Source organism: Eleutherodactylus coqui, chromosome 2 (assembly GCF_035609145.1).
Source record: "Eleutherodactylus coqui strain aEleCoq1 chromosome 2, aEleCoq1.hap1, whole genome shotgun sequence".
In the NCBI taxonomy this organism is placed as follows: Eukaryota; Metazoa; Chordata; class Amphibia; order Anura; family Eleutherodactylidae; genus Eleutherodactylus; species Eleutherodactylus coqui.
The window spans coordinates 207063163-207080487 of NC_089838.1; the positions used below are offsets into that span (position 1 = coordinate 207063163).

Genomic DNA, 17325 nt, shown 5'->3' on the forward strand with positions numbered 1-17325 from the left:
GAATGGCACACCTAATATATGGAGAGGTGCATGCCTTTTCATGTATTAGGTGCATCTCAGTGTGTCTACACAGAAAAGCCAGTTCCAACCTAGCATACATTTCAGGTATAATTCACACCAGTTTATCAGTGTTTATTCTATATAAATCTGCCGGTTGGCGGGCAGCCCCACCCACTTTACAGAAGTGGCTAAGCCAGCACGAAAAGACTAAAAGTCACATATTTGTGCAAAAAGGTGTTCACCACAAAATGGTAAAAAACGAATGTTACTAAATAAAAGACATAGGTGCTCATTAGCATGGTTTTATTGAACACTAAACTCAGCACATGGCTGGCAGGTCATTGACAAGATGGGATATGAACATCCCTATTACCGCACCACAAGCTACATAGCGGCCCAAAGACAACACACGAAAGGACACTCTTACAGCACACAGTGGCATGGGACACTAGGAGAGGAGTGTGAGCACAGATAGCATTAAACATTTTCCCATGGAGTGCAGCACTTGTAACAATTGGCTATTACTAGAGGGAGTGTAACGAGTAGCAGAACAGTGCTATGTACACACGCAGTAATGCCTCTGTCCCATACAAAGAAAAAGGCTAATTGTAGCTGCCAGTGTGTACTGTTGTAATGGGCAAAACCGTTCTAAGTGCAGAAATAGGAGGGGTGAGCGAGAGCTGCTGGAATATGGTAACGCTTAAGGAACTGGGACCACTCTCATGGTGTTGGTGTAGCCAGAACCTGGCTGCCAGCCAGTTAGCACGATGATACAGTCACCGGTCTTGAAGAAGCCACGAGCTTTACCTTTGGAAAAAAAAAAGTAGTTTAGGAATAAAATCTGACATCTTCTGATAGTGTTGTATTTCATTGTTCTTTGAATAAATTTACATTAATACTTTTAACAGTTTATGTATTATGTGACCATTAGCCTAATTCTACCACTGAACTCCTTTCCAACCTTAAAAAAAAAAACGAAAAAAAAAAAACACAAAAACACCAATCATTTTTAGCTCTGTGCACAATTACACCATTTTCCTGACATCTAAATTGGGTCTCCCAATTCAAGCAAGCACTCTTACCAAAGGAGTTTTCCAGGCATTTACTATTGGTGACCTATCCTCAGCACAGGTCATCGATAGTTGATTGGCACGGGTCTGTCACTCAAGATCCCCACCAATCTGCTGATGCTCCATCCTGCTTTCAGTGTGACAGAGCTGGATGTCCGTATCATTGTCAGCAAAAGATAGGCTTTGTTTCCACTGAAATCAATAGCAATGTCTGGAATACCCCCTTAAGGGTCGCTTACATTGTGATCAGTGTAAAAAAAATGTTATCCAGCAAATACTGTTAAGTGTAAGCAGTGATTGCACAATCACCAAAAACTTGTGTATGTCCAAATCTTTTAGGATGACCTTAACAAAACACACATTTGTCAGGGTTAGATCCTTTGATCTGCTAGATGGTAAGAAAAGATATCAAAAGTGATTGTATGTATTTGTGCAACTTCAATAGTTACATGTAAAAGGTCTTCCAAAATGTTCAACACTACATCGAAAAGACAATTGCAGAAGCAAGCAACTACGTTTAAGAGGCTCTCTGGTGCAGAATAACCATTTGTGTTTTTTTTTGTTTTTTTTAAATAGAGTGGTTCTTGCTCTCCAAGGACCTTATTTGAGGCTACAAGTGTGGTCTCCGTTTGGAGACTAGACGGTTATAAAATAGGATGGGATTTAATTTCATTGGTGCAGACAGGCAATCATCTGAAGCAGAAGGCTGCATCACTCATGACAATGGCTTCAGTTGCATTACATGGTATGTGACTTGTGTAATCATGTTACATAAGAGTTCATGATTTTCATATACAGGCACAATAGTGCCCAGTCTACATGCACTGATCACTTCCATATAACAACCAGTCTTACCAATTTCCATAGCAAAGTTGACCCTACGATCCACATCCTCAGCCCAGGCTTGACATACTGGCTCTTTGTATAGTACAGGAAAGATACCACGGTAGAGATGTGCTTGCCGTGCAGTTTGTCCGTTACGGGTCACAGCAATAATTGGAGCACGTGGACGATACCGAGATACCAGGTGTGCAGACCTGCAAACAGATAGTTTACGCATTACACATTTTGCATGGGGAGGCGAAAAACTATTTTGCTGTTAACCCATACTTTTGTACCACGTATCCACTTCTCACCAACCTTGCTACAGATGTTGCACACATTTTTGCCACAGTACAGATATAGGAATCTGATAGCTGATATCTTGACCACACTACATTATAATGTACTAAAACAAAATTACTCAGCATAGGATTTCCTTATCCCATTTTGAGACAAAGCGGCTGGTATTTACACTGAACGATCGGCTGAACATTCATCGTTTATGCTGCGAAGGCGATTAACTGGTCGCTCATCGTACAGTGTAAATAGCAGCTGTTCAGTACTGAACAGCCGCTATGTTAACGCAACGGAGAGAAAGAAGGGGGGGGGGGGTGAAGAGAATCTCCTCCAGCTGCCTTGTTGTGAGCCAGTGATACAAGTTCCTGTCCAGCAGCATGAGAGCTAGTATTTGCAAGGACAAGTGTCGGGCATAGTTTGCCTGACATTCATGCCATCTAAAAAGGGCCTTAAGACCACCTATGGGACTACTAAATCACACAATGAGTAGAGATGTAAAAGAACAAGTCACACTGCAGCTTTCCCACAAACTGCATATGAATGTACTCCACTGCTCCAACATGCTGCTGGCATTACTACTGCATATTCAAAGTGACAGGTTCTGTGGAGCACTGGGTTTTAATCTTGTAAAAACCCCATGTTGGGAAAACATCCTATACATAATTCTGATCACTGTTGTTCATTATGACCTTTCATTTAAAATAGAAAATTAACCTAAAAACTCATTTGTGGAATGGCAGCTGCAATTTTAAAGACGTTGAGCATTTACTTACCGGCATTTTATATAAAATTGGATTTAGATCACATTCATAATTGTCATTAAAAGGTCTATTCATTTCATTTATTTTTAACACCATAACAAATCAAATTGTGATCGTCATGTGGTAAGCAAAAGTGTTCTCAGCAAAAAAAAAAAAAAAAAAACTTCAAGTGTCACAGAACAATTTGTTTTCCATAAAAATTGCCTGCATCCCATGGAAAGTTGGCCTTCTCTGAACACTCCTAGTTAAAGTCATAATTTGAGAACAAACATAAAAGTTACTGAAAGCTTGCTGAGAGGTCATAACTATATTTGACATTTTGAATTCCAGGATTCAAGTATCAGCTTTCAGAGTATTTCCCATTAAAACCCTTTGCAAAAACTCCAACTAGCTAGAATGGGATATAGTTATAATAAAGGTCTTGGCATACATAGCAGCAATAAAGCTAGGTGCCATTTTTAAATGTTTATTGAAGCCTTTATGGACAAGGTGCACAAGGAAATGACCCCGCTACAGAAAGCCAAGGGATATAAATAACCAGCAGCGAAAGGTCACGGTAATCAGGAGAAAATGTCACCTGAAATAGGAGCAGCGACTTCAGCTGTCAGAACTGCTAAAAGATAAAACCTCTTGAATAACCTATATATTATGGACATCATGGTTTTTGACCTTTCAATTAAATATCCATCATAAATAATGCTTATAATTTGCCATTCTGCTCAGTATCCACTTAAGGGGGTAGTCACATGGGCGAATTCCATCTGATTCAGAGATGGACAAAGCTCACAGGGGTGGGGGGACATTCATCTGAATGGGCTCATTCCACAAGTGATTTTTCATTTAAAAAAAACAAAACAAAAAACGCAGCATTTCCTATTTTTTGAGAGATTCTTGTTCAAGAACTGCTTGTTTTCTATGCAGATGTCCCAGAAACATATCACACTCGCATGCCATGTGAGTGCAATCCATTTTTAAAGCATTTTACTATTGGGAGTTTTATTGGAATATGCAGGTTTTTTTCATGTGCATGGAGAACAGATGTAAATCACATGCAATTTGTGTTATCACAAAAACACATCATAGATGCATGAAAATTGCAGTAAAGTCGCAGGTAAAACAGTAAGTTTTTCACTGACCTACACTATTAGAGTGCCTACCCACTACAGTTTTTTTTCACAGCGAAATTCGCAGCGTTTTTTCTCTACAGGGGTCTATGGGACTTGCGATCGTGCAAAATCGCGATTTTAACATTACAAGTCGCATAGACCCCTGTAGAAAAAAAAACCCGCTGCGAATTTCCCAGTGAAAAAAAAAAAAAAACTGTAGTCACCCTTAGGCTGTATCCGCACAGGCTACAAATCACTACAATGTGAAGCCCATGGTTTCCAATGGATTCTTTCACGAGTGATGTTTTGTAGCCAGTGCGGATACAGCCTAAGGCTGCATTCCCACGAACGTATACCGGCTTGGTTTTCACGCCGAGCCGATATACGTCGTCCTCATCTGCGGGGGGGGGGGGGGGGATAATGAAGACAAGCATTTGTATATCCATGTGCTGGTCGTTAGTGGGTTTGAAAACACACAAACAAGTGTCCGTGTTGTGTCCAATGCAAACCTTTGGGCACAACCCACACAGATGGCAAGTGTGCACCCGGCCTTAAACAGAGTGATATACAGAACAGAGGTAAGAGGAAAGCCATCTCCACAAGTAGTTTGCTACTTTACAATATTCTTACATTAGCAGTTGATAATTTTTAGCAAATTTACCTCTAGGACCTTGACCTCCAAGGGGATAGTAAACAATGTTAAGAGTCCCCACCCCACTCCTACCTGCCAGATTTGGTAAGGACGATGATTGCTCCACTACTGCATTTGAATGATGCCTCCACTGCTCCAACAGCAGTCGCTTCTGTTGGATCCTGGGTCAACGGGGACACACGCCTCAGCTCTTCAAACAGCTGTCTGTGGTAAATGGCTGCCTCCGCCTCACGAGCGATCTAATACCAATTGGATGGGGGAGCCGCAAATGCCAAGTGCAGGCAATGGGGGAGTGTCAATGAATGAGCAAAAAGGAGGGGGGAACAGGATGGGAGACATTCACATCAGTCAGACTTCAAATTTTTTCCACCCCCCCAACAACCACCTACTTCACCAGACCACATTCAGACAACATCCAGACTATTGACCTGCCTCATCTGTGGATTGGAATAGCGCTAGAGGTCGCAGCGTTAATAGCAAGGAGGATAGTGCTGCATATGAGCCCTACCTGCCAGACTCTGTCAGAACTATGAGCGCTCTTGCTAAACATTTAAAAGATGCCCCCACTGCGCCTAAAGCCATCGCTTCCGCAGGTTGCCTGGAGCTAACGGTGAGACGGGAAAGTTCCTCGAAGAGTTGGCGGTGGAAAGTAGCAGCCTCGGCCTCCAGAGCAATCTGTGAGCCGGAGGAGAGGAGAGAAGGAAAAAAGGGAGAGGAAAAGGGATACAAACCAAAGAAAAGATAAAGCAGAGTGATTCTCTGCACTTAAACTAGAATCAAGTCACAAGGTTAGAGTGGAAGAGAAGGAAACACTAGGGTTAAAGAGGACAGAAAACTAGAAAGCATGATTCAGAAGAGGGACAGAACAATGGCAAGAAGAAAATCAATCAATCATCAGGCTGTTGTGCACAATATAAGGCAGGATATCGCATACCACAGAGATACAAGAGTGGACACTTGCTAATTTCAATCTTTTGTAGGCATAAAATAAAATAATCCACTTTAGTGAATATGAAAGTCAAAATCTGACTCCAGCCTGGTGACTAATTCTATCAGGTTTTTCTAAAAGGGTTGTGCCATAAACAAAAGTAGCTTTTAAACAATAGCTCATAGAACATTAAGCAATTCCATAATTTAAAGGTTTTAAATGAAAAAAAGAAAACCATGTTGCTGTACTGAGATATTATCCCTTTCCCAACACACACTGTACATATACAATGTATGCTGGGTGACCCTATGCAGTGGGCATGGGAGCTGAGCCCACACTACACAGGTGGTGCTGGCCATCTTTGGCAGCCGACACCAGCATGCAACAGCTGTGAGCAGACAAATCTGATTGTGGTTGTTAACCCCTTTAACTACTGCTGTCAATTCAAAGGACCTGAACAGCCTTGCCCCATGACATTGGGGGGTGCTATTTGGACATCACAGCCTTCTCAAGGCCCACAGGGCTGTCAAACCATTGCCCATTAGGATGTGCCTGTGGCACATTTTAATAGAACTCCAATCAAAATAAAATCTATTATAGGATTGAATTATACTGTATAAAAGGAGAAAACCATCACAAATTCAAGTCCCCTATGGGGATTAAAAAAAAATAGATTTTTATTTTTTAATTTGAAAGTTAAAAAAATCCCTTTTGTGTTTTGTGAAAACCTGTGCACCTAGCTGATGGATGAGCATGTGCAGTTTCTATTTAGCAGTTGCAGAATCCTAATTGTTACAGACACTGATCCCGCAGGAACTGACAAGGAGGGGAGGGAATTTGAACTTGCAATCATTTGCTACCTTGCACTATATACTGCAATCTTTCATTATTGCAGTGTATTGTGATTTGGCAAGGTTTGCTAGACATCCATGCATGGCAGCCTTCAGAAAGCTCCATGCTAGTCCATCAGCATGTAGCTGTTTCTGGCATCTGTCAAAGACAGCCAATAGTTGTCAGGTATGAAGTGGACTCTGCTCCTGATCCCATAACCACCACATGATTTATATTTACATCATGTGGTTTTGAAGGGGTTAATAGCTCTTACTGAAACCAACAGCGTGTGTTCTACTGGCTAAAGATGCTTTTACATGGAGCAATCATTCAGATTCCCACGATCCAGCGAGAATCTAAGAGACCGCTTAGTGTAAATACATGTACCAACTGCATGACGAACAAGCAGCCATTCCCTTCGCATTCGTTGTTCAGTCAGTGCATGCAGAAAGCTTGATGACAGTTTCGTGTAAACCAGAAGCTGTTCACTAATGAACGACTGCCTGCTTACTGTAAATGGAGGCGGTTGGGCAGGAACGATCTCCATGCTCCCTCCGCCTCAATTCACTAGTGATGCTCGTTCCTGTGTAAAAGCACATGAATGATTATCGCTGGCGCGACCTTCCAGCATCTGTTGCCCAACAGGTTGTCCCGTGTAAAAGCACCCCAACGCCATACCACACAAACAGAGCAGGACTCAAACTAAACAGATACAAATTTTCAAGATGAAAGCCAAGACTCACTCACAGAGTGTGAACGAGCTGGTCACAGGCCTGGTGAATAGCGCAAACTTGTTGCTTGCATGAAAAGAAAAGGCAGGGGAAGGAGAGGCCTGGAAGGGCCCAGACAAGTAACCCTTGTTTATCTGAAAATAAGACTTACCCCAAAAATAAGCCCTATCATGATTTTTGAGGATGCTTGAACTATAAATCCTATTCCAAAATTAAGCCCTAGTTAGTCAATTAAAAAGAAAAGTCAATGTAAAAATAAGATTTATTAAAAAAAATCTCTTGGCGCAAAAAGTTAATATAAGACCCTGTCTTATTTTCAGGGAAACAGGGTATTAAGTACAGTATGTACACAATCCCCCCTCTTCCAACTTCTGTGGTATCAGCGTCTGTGCCATGAATGAGGATTCTACGCCTGCCAAATACACTCAGCTAAGCAGATGTGCACAGACTCTCATGCAAGAAACAGGGGGTGCCATTTCAAGTTTATTACAATGTTATCTGCACAGCATTTTTTATTTTAAAAAAAAAGGGGGGGGGAATTAGAATTATTTATTATCTATTGTTTAAAAAGGTACTTTTGCTAGTGGCACAATCCATTTAAAGGGGAACGTCACCTGCCTAAAGCACATAAACTAACTCATGGTGCTGCTAGAGGAGGTGGCAGGGAGCTGGGTGATGGATCTTTTATACTCACCCACATCCAGGTTCCAGTGAAGTCCGATGCCACAAATCTGACTCTTTAGAGTCCCGTGCACTCGCTCACCTATAGACTTGTACGGGAGAGCGCGTGCACAAAACTGGAGTCCGATTTTTATCTGGCAGGCGGACTCCAGTGGTAGGCACCATGGGAACCTGCTTTAGGCAGGTGACAGGTTCCCTTTCAGTTTTGTACATAGATGTAAAGCAGATAGCTATGACACTAAAATAGAGTACTTCACTTGTCACCACATTTTCAATGAACTAAAGCCATCACAGGCACAGAAGAAAACACGGATTTGGATAATTGAGTCTTGGGAATGTGGGTGCAGACATATTGATTAATTCCTTTATATAGAACTACAGATACAAACTAATTACAAAACCGGAAACTGAAGAGTAGTTTAGGGTGAATGGTATTCCTACTTTCAATATGGCCATAACACATCTAAATAGATTTGGGCACATTTACCATTTGTGCTGCATTTTATTTTTTGGTGCGAACTAATTTAGACAAAATTTACTATTGATTTGCGCCAAACAGATATTAAGCCTCACTAGACAAAGTGTCTAGGGGTGGGGTTTGAGTGAAGACATTTTCAAGTCTCAGTTCTTGAGTAGTCACTCCATTAAAGGATGTAGGGACATATTTGATGATCTGTATTGTGCACCATATCACAAGAGTGTATACATGTGTAGGGAACCATGGATTAAGTTTTTTGTATTTTTTACATGTACACAATGAGATTTCCTGTTTTTTCACCTAAACAGGTCAAACATTCAGTGCCAATTTTATAGGTGTCAGATCCGTTTGACAGCTCCAAATCCCTTGCTTCCTTTCAAACAGCCACAAACAAATACAACACAATTCTGGCTGTTTCACTATTGCTGGAAATATATAATATAATTAGGTTTCAGACGGCCAATATAGTTAGAGTGATTAGAGTTTGAGTGGACACTTATACAGCAAAAATGGCTGAAAATTTTGCGGGACAGAAAAATTATTATCCTTTGGTTACTTAATGTTAAATGAAAGTTGGGCATCAAGTCCATTGCTAAGATTCTAATACTCAACACATGCACATTTGCAATCAAGTGACCTTAACTTCTGTTCTGACTACTTTAAAGTGTCTACATACGATTTGAGGAGTTTCCAGCACTTTTCGCAAAGTATATTTTGCAAAATAGAAATATATATCATGTGTATGAAGCAATAGGCTAGTGCAAGATTTACAAATTAGTCCTCAGTACACCATGCAGCACACTGCCACATTTCTCCATCACAGCAAAAATAAAGAAAGGGTCAGGAGAGGTATGGAAGATGACTGCACGCCACTGTGCCTGTTCTAACCATGACTACAGTGCATTTCATTCAAGTCTGCATGTGCATGCAGATGAGGAAGGTCGGTAATAGAAAATAAAAATACAAAAATATTTTGTTTAATTAGCACCTAGCAATTCTATCAACTGAATGGCAACTGCAACAAAAAACTTCAAGCAATACAGATTTGTGGGTTTCCTAGTTAAGACTATGGGGCTCATTTACCAATACTGTATAAAAAGTTAGCCGATAAACTTTGGCCACTCACATGCGCGTTTTTTACTGCGGCCTTTTGAAAGTCACGCTAATCGCGGTATAACGCTCCTATTGGTTTCAATGAGGCCTCGCTAACCAGCATTTCAACAGTGTTGTCCAACGCAGTCTGCTCTATTTTGGCGTGTTTTTGCATTTTAACACACCTCATCACATATTAGAATGATTGGGTGCATTAAAAAGCGCTGTCGAACACAGTGACCTGCATTAAAAAACACCGATGAAAATTGCAGTAAAGCGCTGCAATCAAAATTGCAGCACTTTAGACGCCATGTGGGAGTGGCCTTAGACTAGACAGTTTTAAAACATACCAGTTTTATTACAGCAGCCCTGCTGAATTATAATTATTGCATTTTACATCTAGCTGAAGTTTAGAGTACCTATTAGTTGACTTAGTTTATGGCAAAAATTGCACCAAAATTTGGCACAATTTAGGAAACGTTCCTTTTTTCAGACTAGTCAGAAAATGTCCAAAAGGGTCTAAAAAGCACAGCAATAGCTGGGCAAAGAATGCAAGACAGCTTTCTAGTGCAATTTGCACTAGAAAACGCATTCTAATTATTAACTCTGCCTCAATATGGCTATCCACATGTTACAATATGTACAGTTCATCATATTACATTGTAATATGTTGTTAACGTGTGAACACATGATACAATGTAATAGTAAATGGTGGCAAATTATTGTTTTGGTAAACTATTTAGTATATGCAGGCAATCACATGTGCATCATGTGACTAAATGAACTAAATCTAGAAAAAGAAAAACTTTGATCTCTACACACTGACGTAGCCTTACTATGGCAAGTGATCCAGAATTCTGGAGCAGGTTGCACAAAAAAGGTGTTCTGCATTTTGACCACTCTTCAAAAGGGGTCTAGAAATGGTAGTGTGGCCAAGTCCTAAAAAGCACCAAAATTGTTCATATGCACCACAATTCTGGTGCAAAATACTGGTCTAAAGTACGCCAATCAGGAGATACTATAATAAGAGGGTCTATCAACAGGGGCCAAGTCACACAGCATGTGCCGGTGATAAATCTGATGCATCTTCTGCTTGTCTATTTCAGACATTATTAATTTATCTCCTCCATTATTCCATTTGTCATATGGCTATTCACCATAGCTTCATGATCCAAATGAATGGCTGCAAAGACATGCTTTTAGGTATAAAATATATAAGACTGGGGAGAATTTAAGATCCCTGGTGCCATCTCCAGTATACATATACCAACCGTGATAAAGCCACTATCCACTATACCCAGCTCTGCCAGAAATCGCTCTATTTTTGGAATAGGAGTGTTCTTAATACCAATATGCATGCCAAGAAGTGACAGAAAGGAGTTCAGAGGGGTGTGCACACACTGATGCATGGGTAATGTGGCCGTTTCCTCTGTCAGCACTCTCCCACAGAAGCTATAAAAACACGTCCGAAGAGCCCCCCCAGTGCCAGGCACAACCAGAGCGCTCCTATCCAGCAACAGAAATGCAGTGGTGGGAGAAGGAGGGGGATCGTCCTGGCCAGCCTGAGCCAATACATGATGGTTTGAAGCTGCCGGTTCGTCAGCATGAAGTTATAGGTCATAGAATAATTACAGAGTGAGGAGAAAGGGAAGGGAAAAGGTGTTGAAGTAGCCAGCGCTCGCTTTAAGCCATCTAGATGCTAACTACGCAAAGGCATTAAGCAAGCAGAGTAGAGCAGCGCATGCCAAACCAACCACATCTGTAAACATGATACAGCAGCCACCGCACACTTTTTGCGCAAATCAATACACACATACTGAACTTAAAAACATACTATTGTGTGGACATATAAAACTGTACATAGAAAGTGTTGGTTCTAGCTGAATACACACAGGAGATATACATACTGCACATTAAAAAGTGTTAATTATTAAGAAATCTGTTTAAAAGTGTGTGTGTGTGTGTGTGTGTGTCTTTAAATGGAGTGTCTGATGCAAACGAATACGTACAGCGTGCTGCATCCGCACTGCCTCCAGTGGGTAGTCTCCCTTGGCGGTTTCCCCAGAAAGCATGATGCAGTCTGCACCATCCAATACTGCATTGGCAACATCACTGCCTTCCGCACGAGTTGGTCGTGGCTTTTTGATCATGCTCTCCAGCATCTACAAGATTAAAAGGTTACCAAACTATATTAGAGCAGTTTTATTACGAAGGGTACCTTACTGCAGGGCGATAAATTCACTGTAGTACCTGGGTGGCACAAATCACAGGTTTGCCAGCACGATTACAACGACCAATCATCATCTTCTGAGCAAGGAACACTTTTTCTGCTGGGATCTCAATACCAAGGTCTCCACGGGCCACCATGATGCCATCACTGGCTTCTAATATTTCATCAAATCTGAAAGTAGAAACTTAAATGAGCAAGAACACAAGCCGTTATGGGCTTTACGTAACCCTATAAAACAGGTTTATGATGCAGCATTAAGGTTAAAAAAAAAAAAAATTAGAATTATATATCTATATATCTTTGCTGCCCATAGAAGACAAAGTGCAGCTTTCTTTTTCAAGAATCGTATACAAAGTGAAAGCTGTGACTGGTTGCCATGCTCCGTTTCGTTTTTTAAACATGGATTCAAAAATCAGACTCCCTGTTCAAGGGAGAATTTAATTTCAAAATTATACTTTAGGGGCTCATGTCCATGGGGAAATGTAGCAAATCTGCATTTGCTACATTTCCAGGAAATCTACAGGAAAAAAACAAAACAAAAAACCCCCGTAAATCTGCATCCCATAGGAATGCAATGACCATCCGCGGTTAATTAAATAGCCGAGGATGGCATTTTAAGCGACTTGCGGATTTCACACGCAGGGAAACACAAAACCGCAGCATGCTCCATTTTAACACGGATCAGGCGTGCGGGAGCTCTGTCTCAATTGATCTCCCGCATGAAAAAAATAAATAAACCACACAATTATACTGCATCCGCAGCAGAAATTTGCACGGGCCTGATTTTCCTCTTGGACATAAGGCTTCGTTCTGTGAAAAAAAAAAATCCACAGCACTCACATTTAAAGTGATTTTACAACCAAAACATTTATTACTTATCTTAATAGCTAGTTCATGGTTTCCTCAGTGAATGGAGCTGCAGTGCACATGCATGGCCGCTGCTCCATCTCCGCTATGGCAATAGCTGAATTATATGCAGTTATTTACCCTTTCCTATAGGGGTGAATGGAGCAGTGCTCATGATGCATGTGCACATTCCCGCACCATTCACTAGGGCGACAGTGCTGCAATCATGATTCCCAGGGGCTCCAGCAGTCAGGCTTTTGCTGGGATAATGGTTACAGTAAAAAAAAATATTTATCATTCTATCTTGATGCATGCTCTCCCATCACAGCGCCCAGTGTTCTTAATGGGTCTGGTGGCAGCAGTGCCAACCCCCTTTAAAGCAATGGGAGAAACAGTGATCCTCTGCTGCGGCTATGACAGCCGCCCGCCCTGGAGGATCCCTGTACCCCCGAAGTGATGAGAGGCTGTTTTGCCATGAAACTGCCTTGTAACCTTGAGGATTTCACACGAATGGTGAGTGCGATAAAGGGATGGGATTTACAGCCCCATATCATGCTGGCCATGTGGAGTTAAGCTAATTCCAAGTCCCTAAAGAGAACAAATGGCCAAGTGCTTTATACTACACTGGACTTTATTGTTGGAGCTCATTTTACCACAGAGTACTGATAAAGCATGAAGTACTTTTTCTGTGAATTTGTGTCAGGTTTTACTTCAGACCTGCCTTTTTGTTTTGACATAATATACTTTACATTGAAATTTGCTCCCCAAACTTAAAATCTCAGGTACCACCATGTCTGGAAGTAGGGACAATTCCTTTATATGACAATTAGAAAGATCTGGTTTGATTGGTACATTGAATTCTGTATATACTATACAGACCTATGTAGAGTAATTTCCCATCCACCATGGTGTAAATAAGACTTCAAGCACATGAAGAGGCTTATAAAATTATTTTTTCACATTCAGAAAAGGATATTACCTCTTGTCCACTAGTCAAACCTACCTTCGTACTCCCTCATGGTTCTCAATCTTGCTTATAATTTTAATGTTCTTTCCTTTCTCCCCTAAAACTTCTCGAACAGCATGCACATCATCTGCCTTGCGGATAAAGGATGCAAACACCATGTCAACTCCCTGCTCAACTCCAAATTTAAGATCTTGGACGTCCTTGGTTGACACGGCTGGCAAGTCTACTGCAGCTCCAGGAAGGTTGACTCCCTTTTTGCTACCAAGAGATCCTCCATTCTCTACTTCAGTCAAACAAAAGTCAGGGCCTAGAAGTAAAAAAAAAAAAAAAAAAAAAAAAAAAAAAAGATTTACAAACCCATTCCTCAAACCTTTAACTGATCATTCCTACAGTTGTGAAAAGGCAGGAGATGTTTTTCAAAAAACTTTGCGGTTGTGACCTGTAACAGTCATGTTAACATTTGGTAATGTTGTTTACAGGGGCTTTAAGAAAATTGCTTGAAAAATGGTTAGATTGGAGTAAAAAACACAATGTTTAAATAAAACAGCAGTCAACTTTAGAAATGGGTGCAGTGTTAAAGGGGTATTCTGGGCTTTTACTACTGATGACCTATCCTAAGGATAGAATAGTCTATTGGCAGGGATCAGCCACTTAGCATCCCTGCAGATCCTCCAGCCTGCTGTCAGTGCAGCAGGGATGGACATCATTGGTGGCCAGGACCAGAAGTGTAATAGACTGCTTCACTTCCATGGAAATTAATGGGAGGAATACAGTCCAGTACACTTCCTGCCCTGACCACCGATGACTAGGTCTGGCCCCGCTACACTGACAGCGGGCCAGAGAATCAGTTGATCCACAGAGATCCTAAGCGGTGGATCCCTGCCAATCATCCATTAACAATCTGTCCCAAGTACAGCCCCATGACAGGTATCCTTTGAGTTTGAACATGGGGGAGCAGTGTTTGATACCCAGCAGGTCCCTTGTTCCAGTGCTGTGCGCGCACACACCGACTCTTTTCAGATGGCTCTATTTAGCTCTATGGCAGAGCACATGCACACAGGCAGCTGAAAGGAGTTACATGTACACATTGGGGTGGGAGTACTAGACACTGCTCCCAGTTTGTGGGGCTCAAACGTGATGACAGGTTCCCTTTAATACATGTCCCAACCTTTTCCACTACCCCCAAATGCACCATAACTGAAATAAGATGGAGGCCCAATGCAGATGCATTTTTCAGCCAATCTCCTAAATCAGCATTTTTGAACAACTTTGTAGCAACAGCCAATGTCTGAGGCGGCATACTGACTTTCCAAGGGCGGCAGGTGCATGTACTTGCCATCTGTCCATGTATCAAGAAGGAGGGGGAGGGGAGGCAGTGAAGAGTGAACACATCTATAGTGACTGCCATGCAACAGTAATCAGTGGCATTAAAAGTAGTCACACAATTAAGCTGTGTGTGACCTCAGCCTTAACCTAGAACAAAGGTAAAACCTTGATCATTCACTGTCTTTATTAAAGAGATGTTCCAATTCCACTAAAGTAAAGGGTCAGCATTGCAGTTTCCTGCCTACAGGTGACCAGGACACTGTCTCCTTTATTCTCATGGGTGGGGTCCCAGAAATCATACCCCCTACAGATTAGGTGATAGCATATTGCAAGAATATGCCATTTTAAAGTAGGAATACCCCTTTAAGCGAGAGCCTGGCTTCAATAAAGTGTGAACAAAACGTACTCCTAGATCACAGAAACAACCAGCTCAGTTTTTGTAATTCCCACCACCTCCACATTCAGTCACAGCTTGGATGTGGTGCTAGTGGCCACCTTACTACATTCAATAGAGAACATCCATTCTGAAGACTGATGCTGGACTTGCCTCCATCAAATAATATATACTGTGGATATGATGTAGATATCCAAAAAAAAAAGGAATACCCTTTTTTGGCCTGTGTTTTCTGACAGACACCTACAAGACTTAGTTTCAAAAGCATTCAGAAGAATCTTCGCAGCAAATCCATTGTATTAAGAAGTGGTTTGCAATATAGAACAAATAAGTTGTTTTTTTTTTTGTTTGTTTTTTTGGGGTGGGTGTTAGAAGGAAAAAAATAAGGACCTTAAAATAGAGTACTCCTCTACCCCTGCCCTTCCAGCGTGCAGCACTGGTGCTCCCAGCACGGAATCTGGAAGAGGCAGCGGGTGGTCATGTTCCTATTCAGCCACTCATAGGCTTCAGCAGCCTGTGAGTGGCTGAGCAGTGATGTGAATGGCACATGACTGCCAGCCACTTCTTCCAGGTTCTGTGCACAGAAGCTGCAGCACTGGATGAGGAGTGGTAACAGGTGAATATTCAGTTTTTAAAAAACTTTTTATGGATAACATTTCCAGATTACTAGGGCACAATCGACCATCTACTGACCAATCTCTTTAACTTGCAGGGAAAGGAGTCCATCATCAACATAAATTTTGCTGCCAGGCTGCACCACTTTGGTCAGATTCTTGTAGTCAAGCCATAGAACATTTTCATCACATTTTTCCTGGAAAGCATCATCTAGGGTTATTTTAAGGGTTGCCCCTTTCTTCAGTTCAACTTCTGCAGTACCACTCTACAAAACAAATCCAGTTAGATAGTTAACATACAGTCACTTACATGTCATAAGCTTTATATTTAAGCTTAAAGGGGTTGTCCCGCAAAAGCAAGTGAAGTTTAACACTTCTGTATGGCCATTAAATATTGGCCATACAGAAGTTATATACTCTCCCTCCCCCCCCCCCCCCCCCCCCCCCGGTGTTGGCGTTCCCATCTCCATGGCGCCGACCGAAGCCTTCTTTTGCCTCGATTAGACGCGCTTGCACAGTCTGCCTCTTCTGTCCCGTTGAAGGGGTCGCTCCGGCGTGCTCGCGCCGGAAAGCTGGTCTGCGCATGCGCAGAAGGTCTGTGCGGCGCGAGCACGCTGGAGCGGCCCCTTCAATTATATAACTTCTGTATGGCCAATATTTAATGCACCATGTATATTACAAAGTGCATTTATATGGCCATACAGAAGTGTTTAACCTCACTTGCTTTTGCGGGACAACCCCTTTAATAATTCTAGTGGATAGATTTCTCTCTTTGTATCATCTTTGTTTTAGGATGGCTTTAGGTCTATCCCAGACATGTTTAGTATAATGCTCCACTGAGCTCTTAACATTAGAGGGAGTCTTAAATTACAGCATTCTAATAAAAGGGTCATTCAATTCACAGCAGTTAAGACTTCCTGAGCAGTGTCCAAGTGATTTAAAGGGAACCTGTCAGGTCTAACACACTGTCCAAACTACAGGCAGCATGTCAGAGCAGGAGGAGCTGAGCAGACTAATCTATAGTTTAATGGGGAAAGACTCATAACTTGTATTTTATTCATCCAAATCTCTGCACCTTCTGAGCTGAACAGTCCAGTGGGGCGCATTTATCTGTGATTGATGTCCATCACTGTGCATAAGGAAATAGCTGTGAATCACTGATTAAGACCCCCACTGGACCTCTATGCTCAAAATGAATAAAACGCAGGTTACACAGAATGCTTCCCAAAAAACAATGGGCTCAGCTCATCCAGTCTGCAGAATGAGCTATAGTCTCAATGTGACAGGTTGCCTTTACATGGAAACTTAACTTTTCAGAAAACTTCATGATCATCTAACAGTCTATGTTTACATCAATCTTCAAATATACTTAGATTTAAAAAAATAAATAAATAAAAAAGTTTTACTACTGAAAGTCTGAAGTGTCTGCGACTAAAGGTCTTCCTTTCAGCACTTTTGCAATTCACTACCTGTCATTAGATATCCCTAGTAACAGGGGC

General features: G+C 41.6%; 1 protein-coding gene across 3 annotated transcripts in view; it reads right to left on the reverse strand.

Annotated features, from left to right (window-relative positions):
* Nucleotides 1-286: 286 nt before the first annotated feature.
* The window catches only part of PKM (pyruvate kinase M1/2), a 28858-nt gene continuing 11819 nt past the window's right edge, over nt 287-17325 (reverse strand). For 2 of the 3 annotated variants that reach the window (XM_066592336.1, XM_066592339.1), the window contains exons 5-11: nt 15906-16092; nt 13529-13799; nt 11700-11850; nt 11459-11611; nt 4781-4947; nt 1926-2107; nt 287-807 (exon numbers count right to left, since the gene is read on the reverse strand). In XM_066592336.1, coding sequence (XP_066448433.1) covers nt 701-807; nt 1926-2107; nt 4781-4947; nt 11459-11611; nt 11700-11850; nt 13529-13799; nt 15906-16092 — 1218 coding nt within the window. In that variant the 3' untranslated portion in view covers nt 287-700. Of the gene's footprint in view, nt 808-1925; nt 2108-4780; nt 4948-5216; nt 5384-11458; nt 11612-11699; nt 11851-13528; nt 13800-15905; nt 16093-17325 lie in introns of all 3 variants that reach the window. The other variant, XM_066592337.1, reaches the window with a different exon arrangement.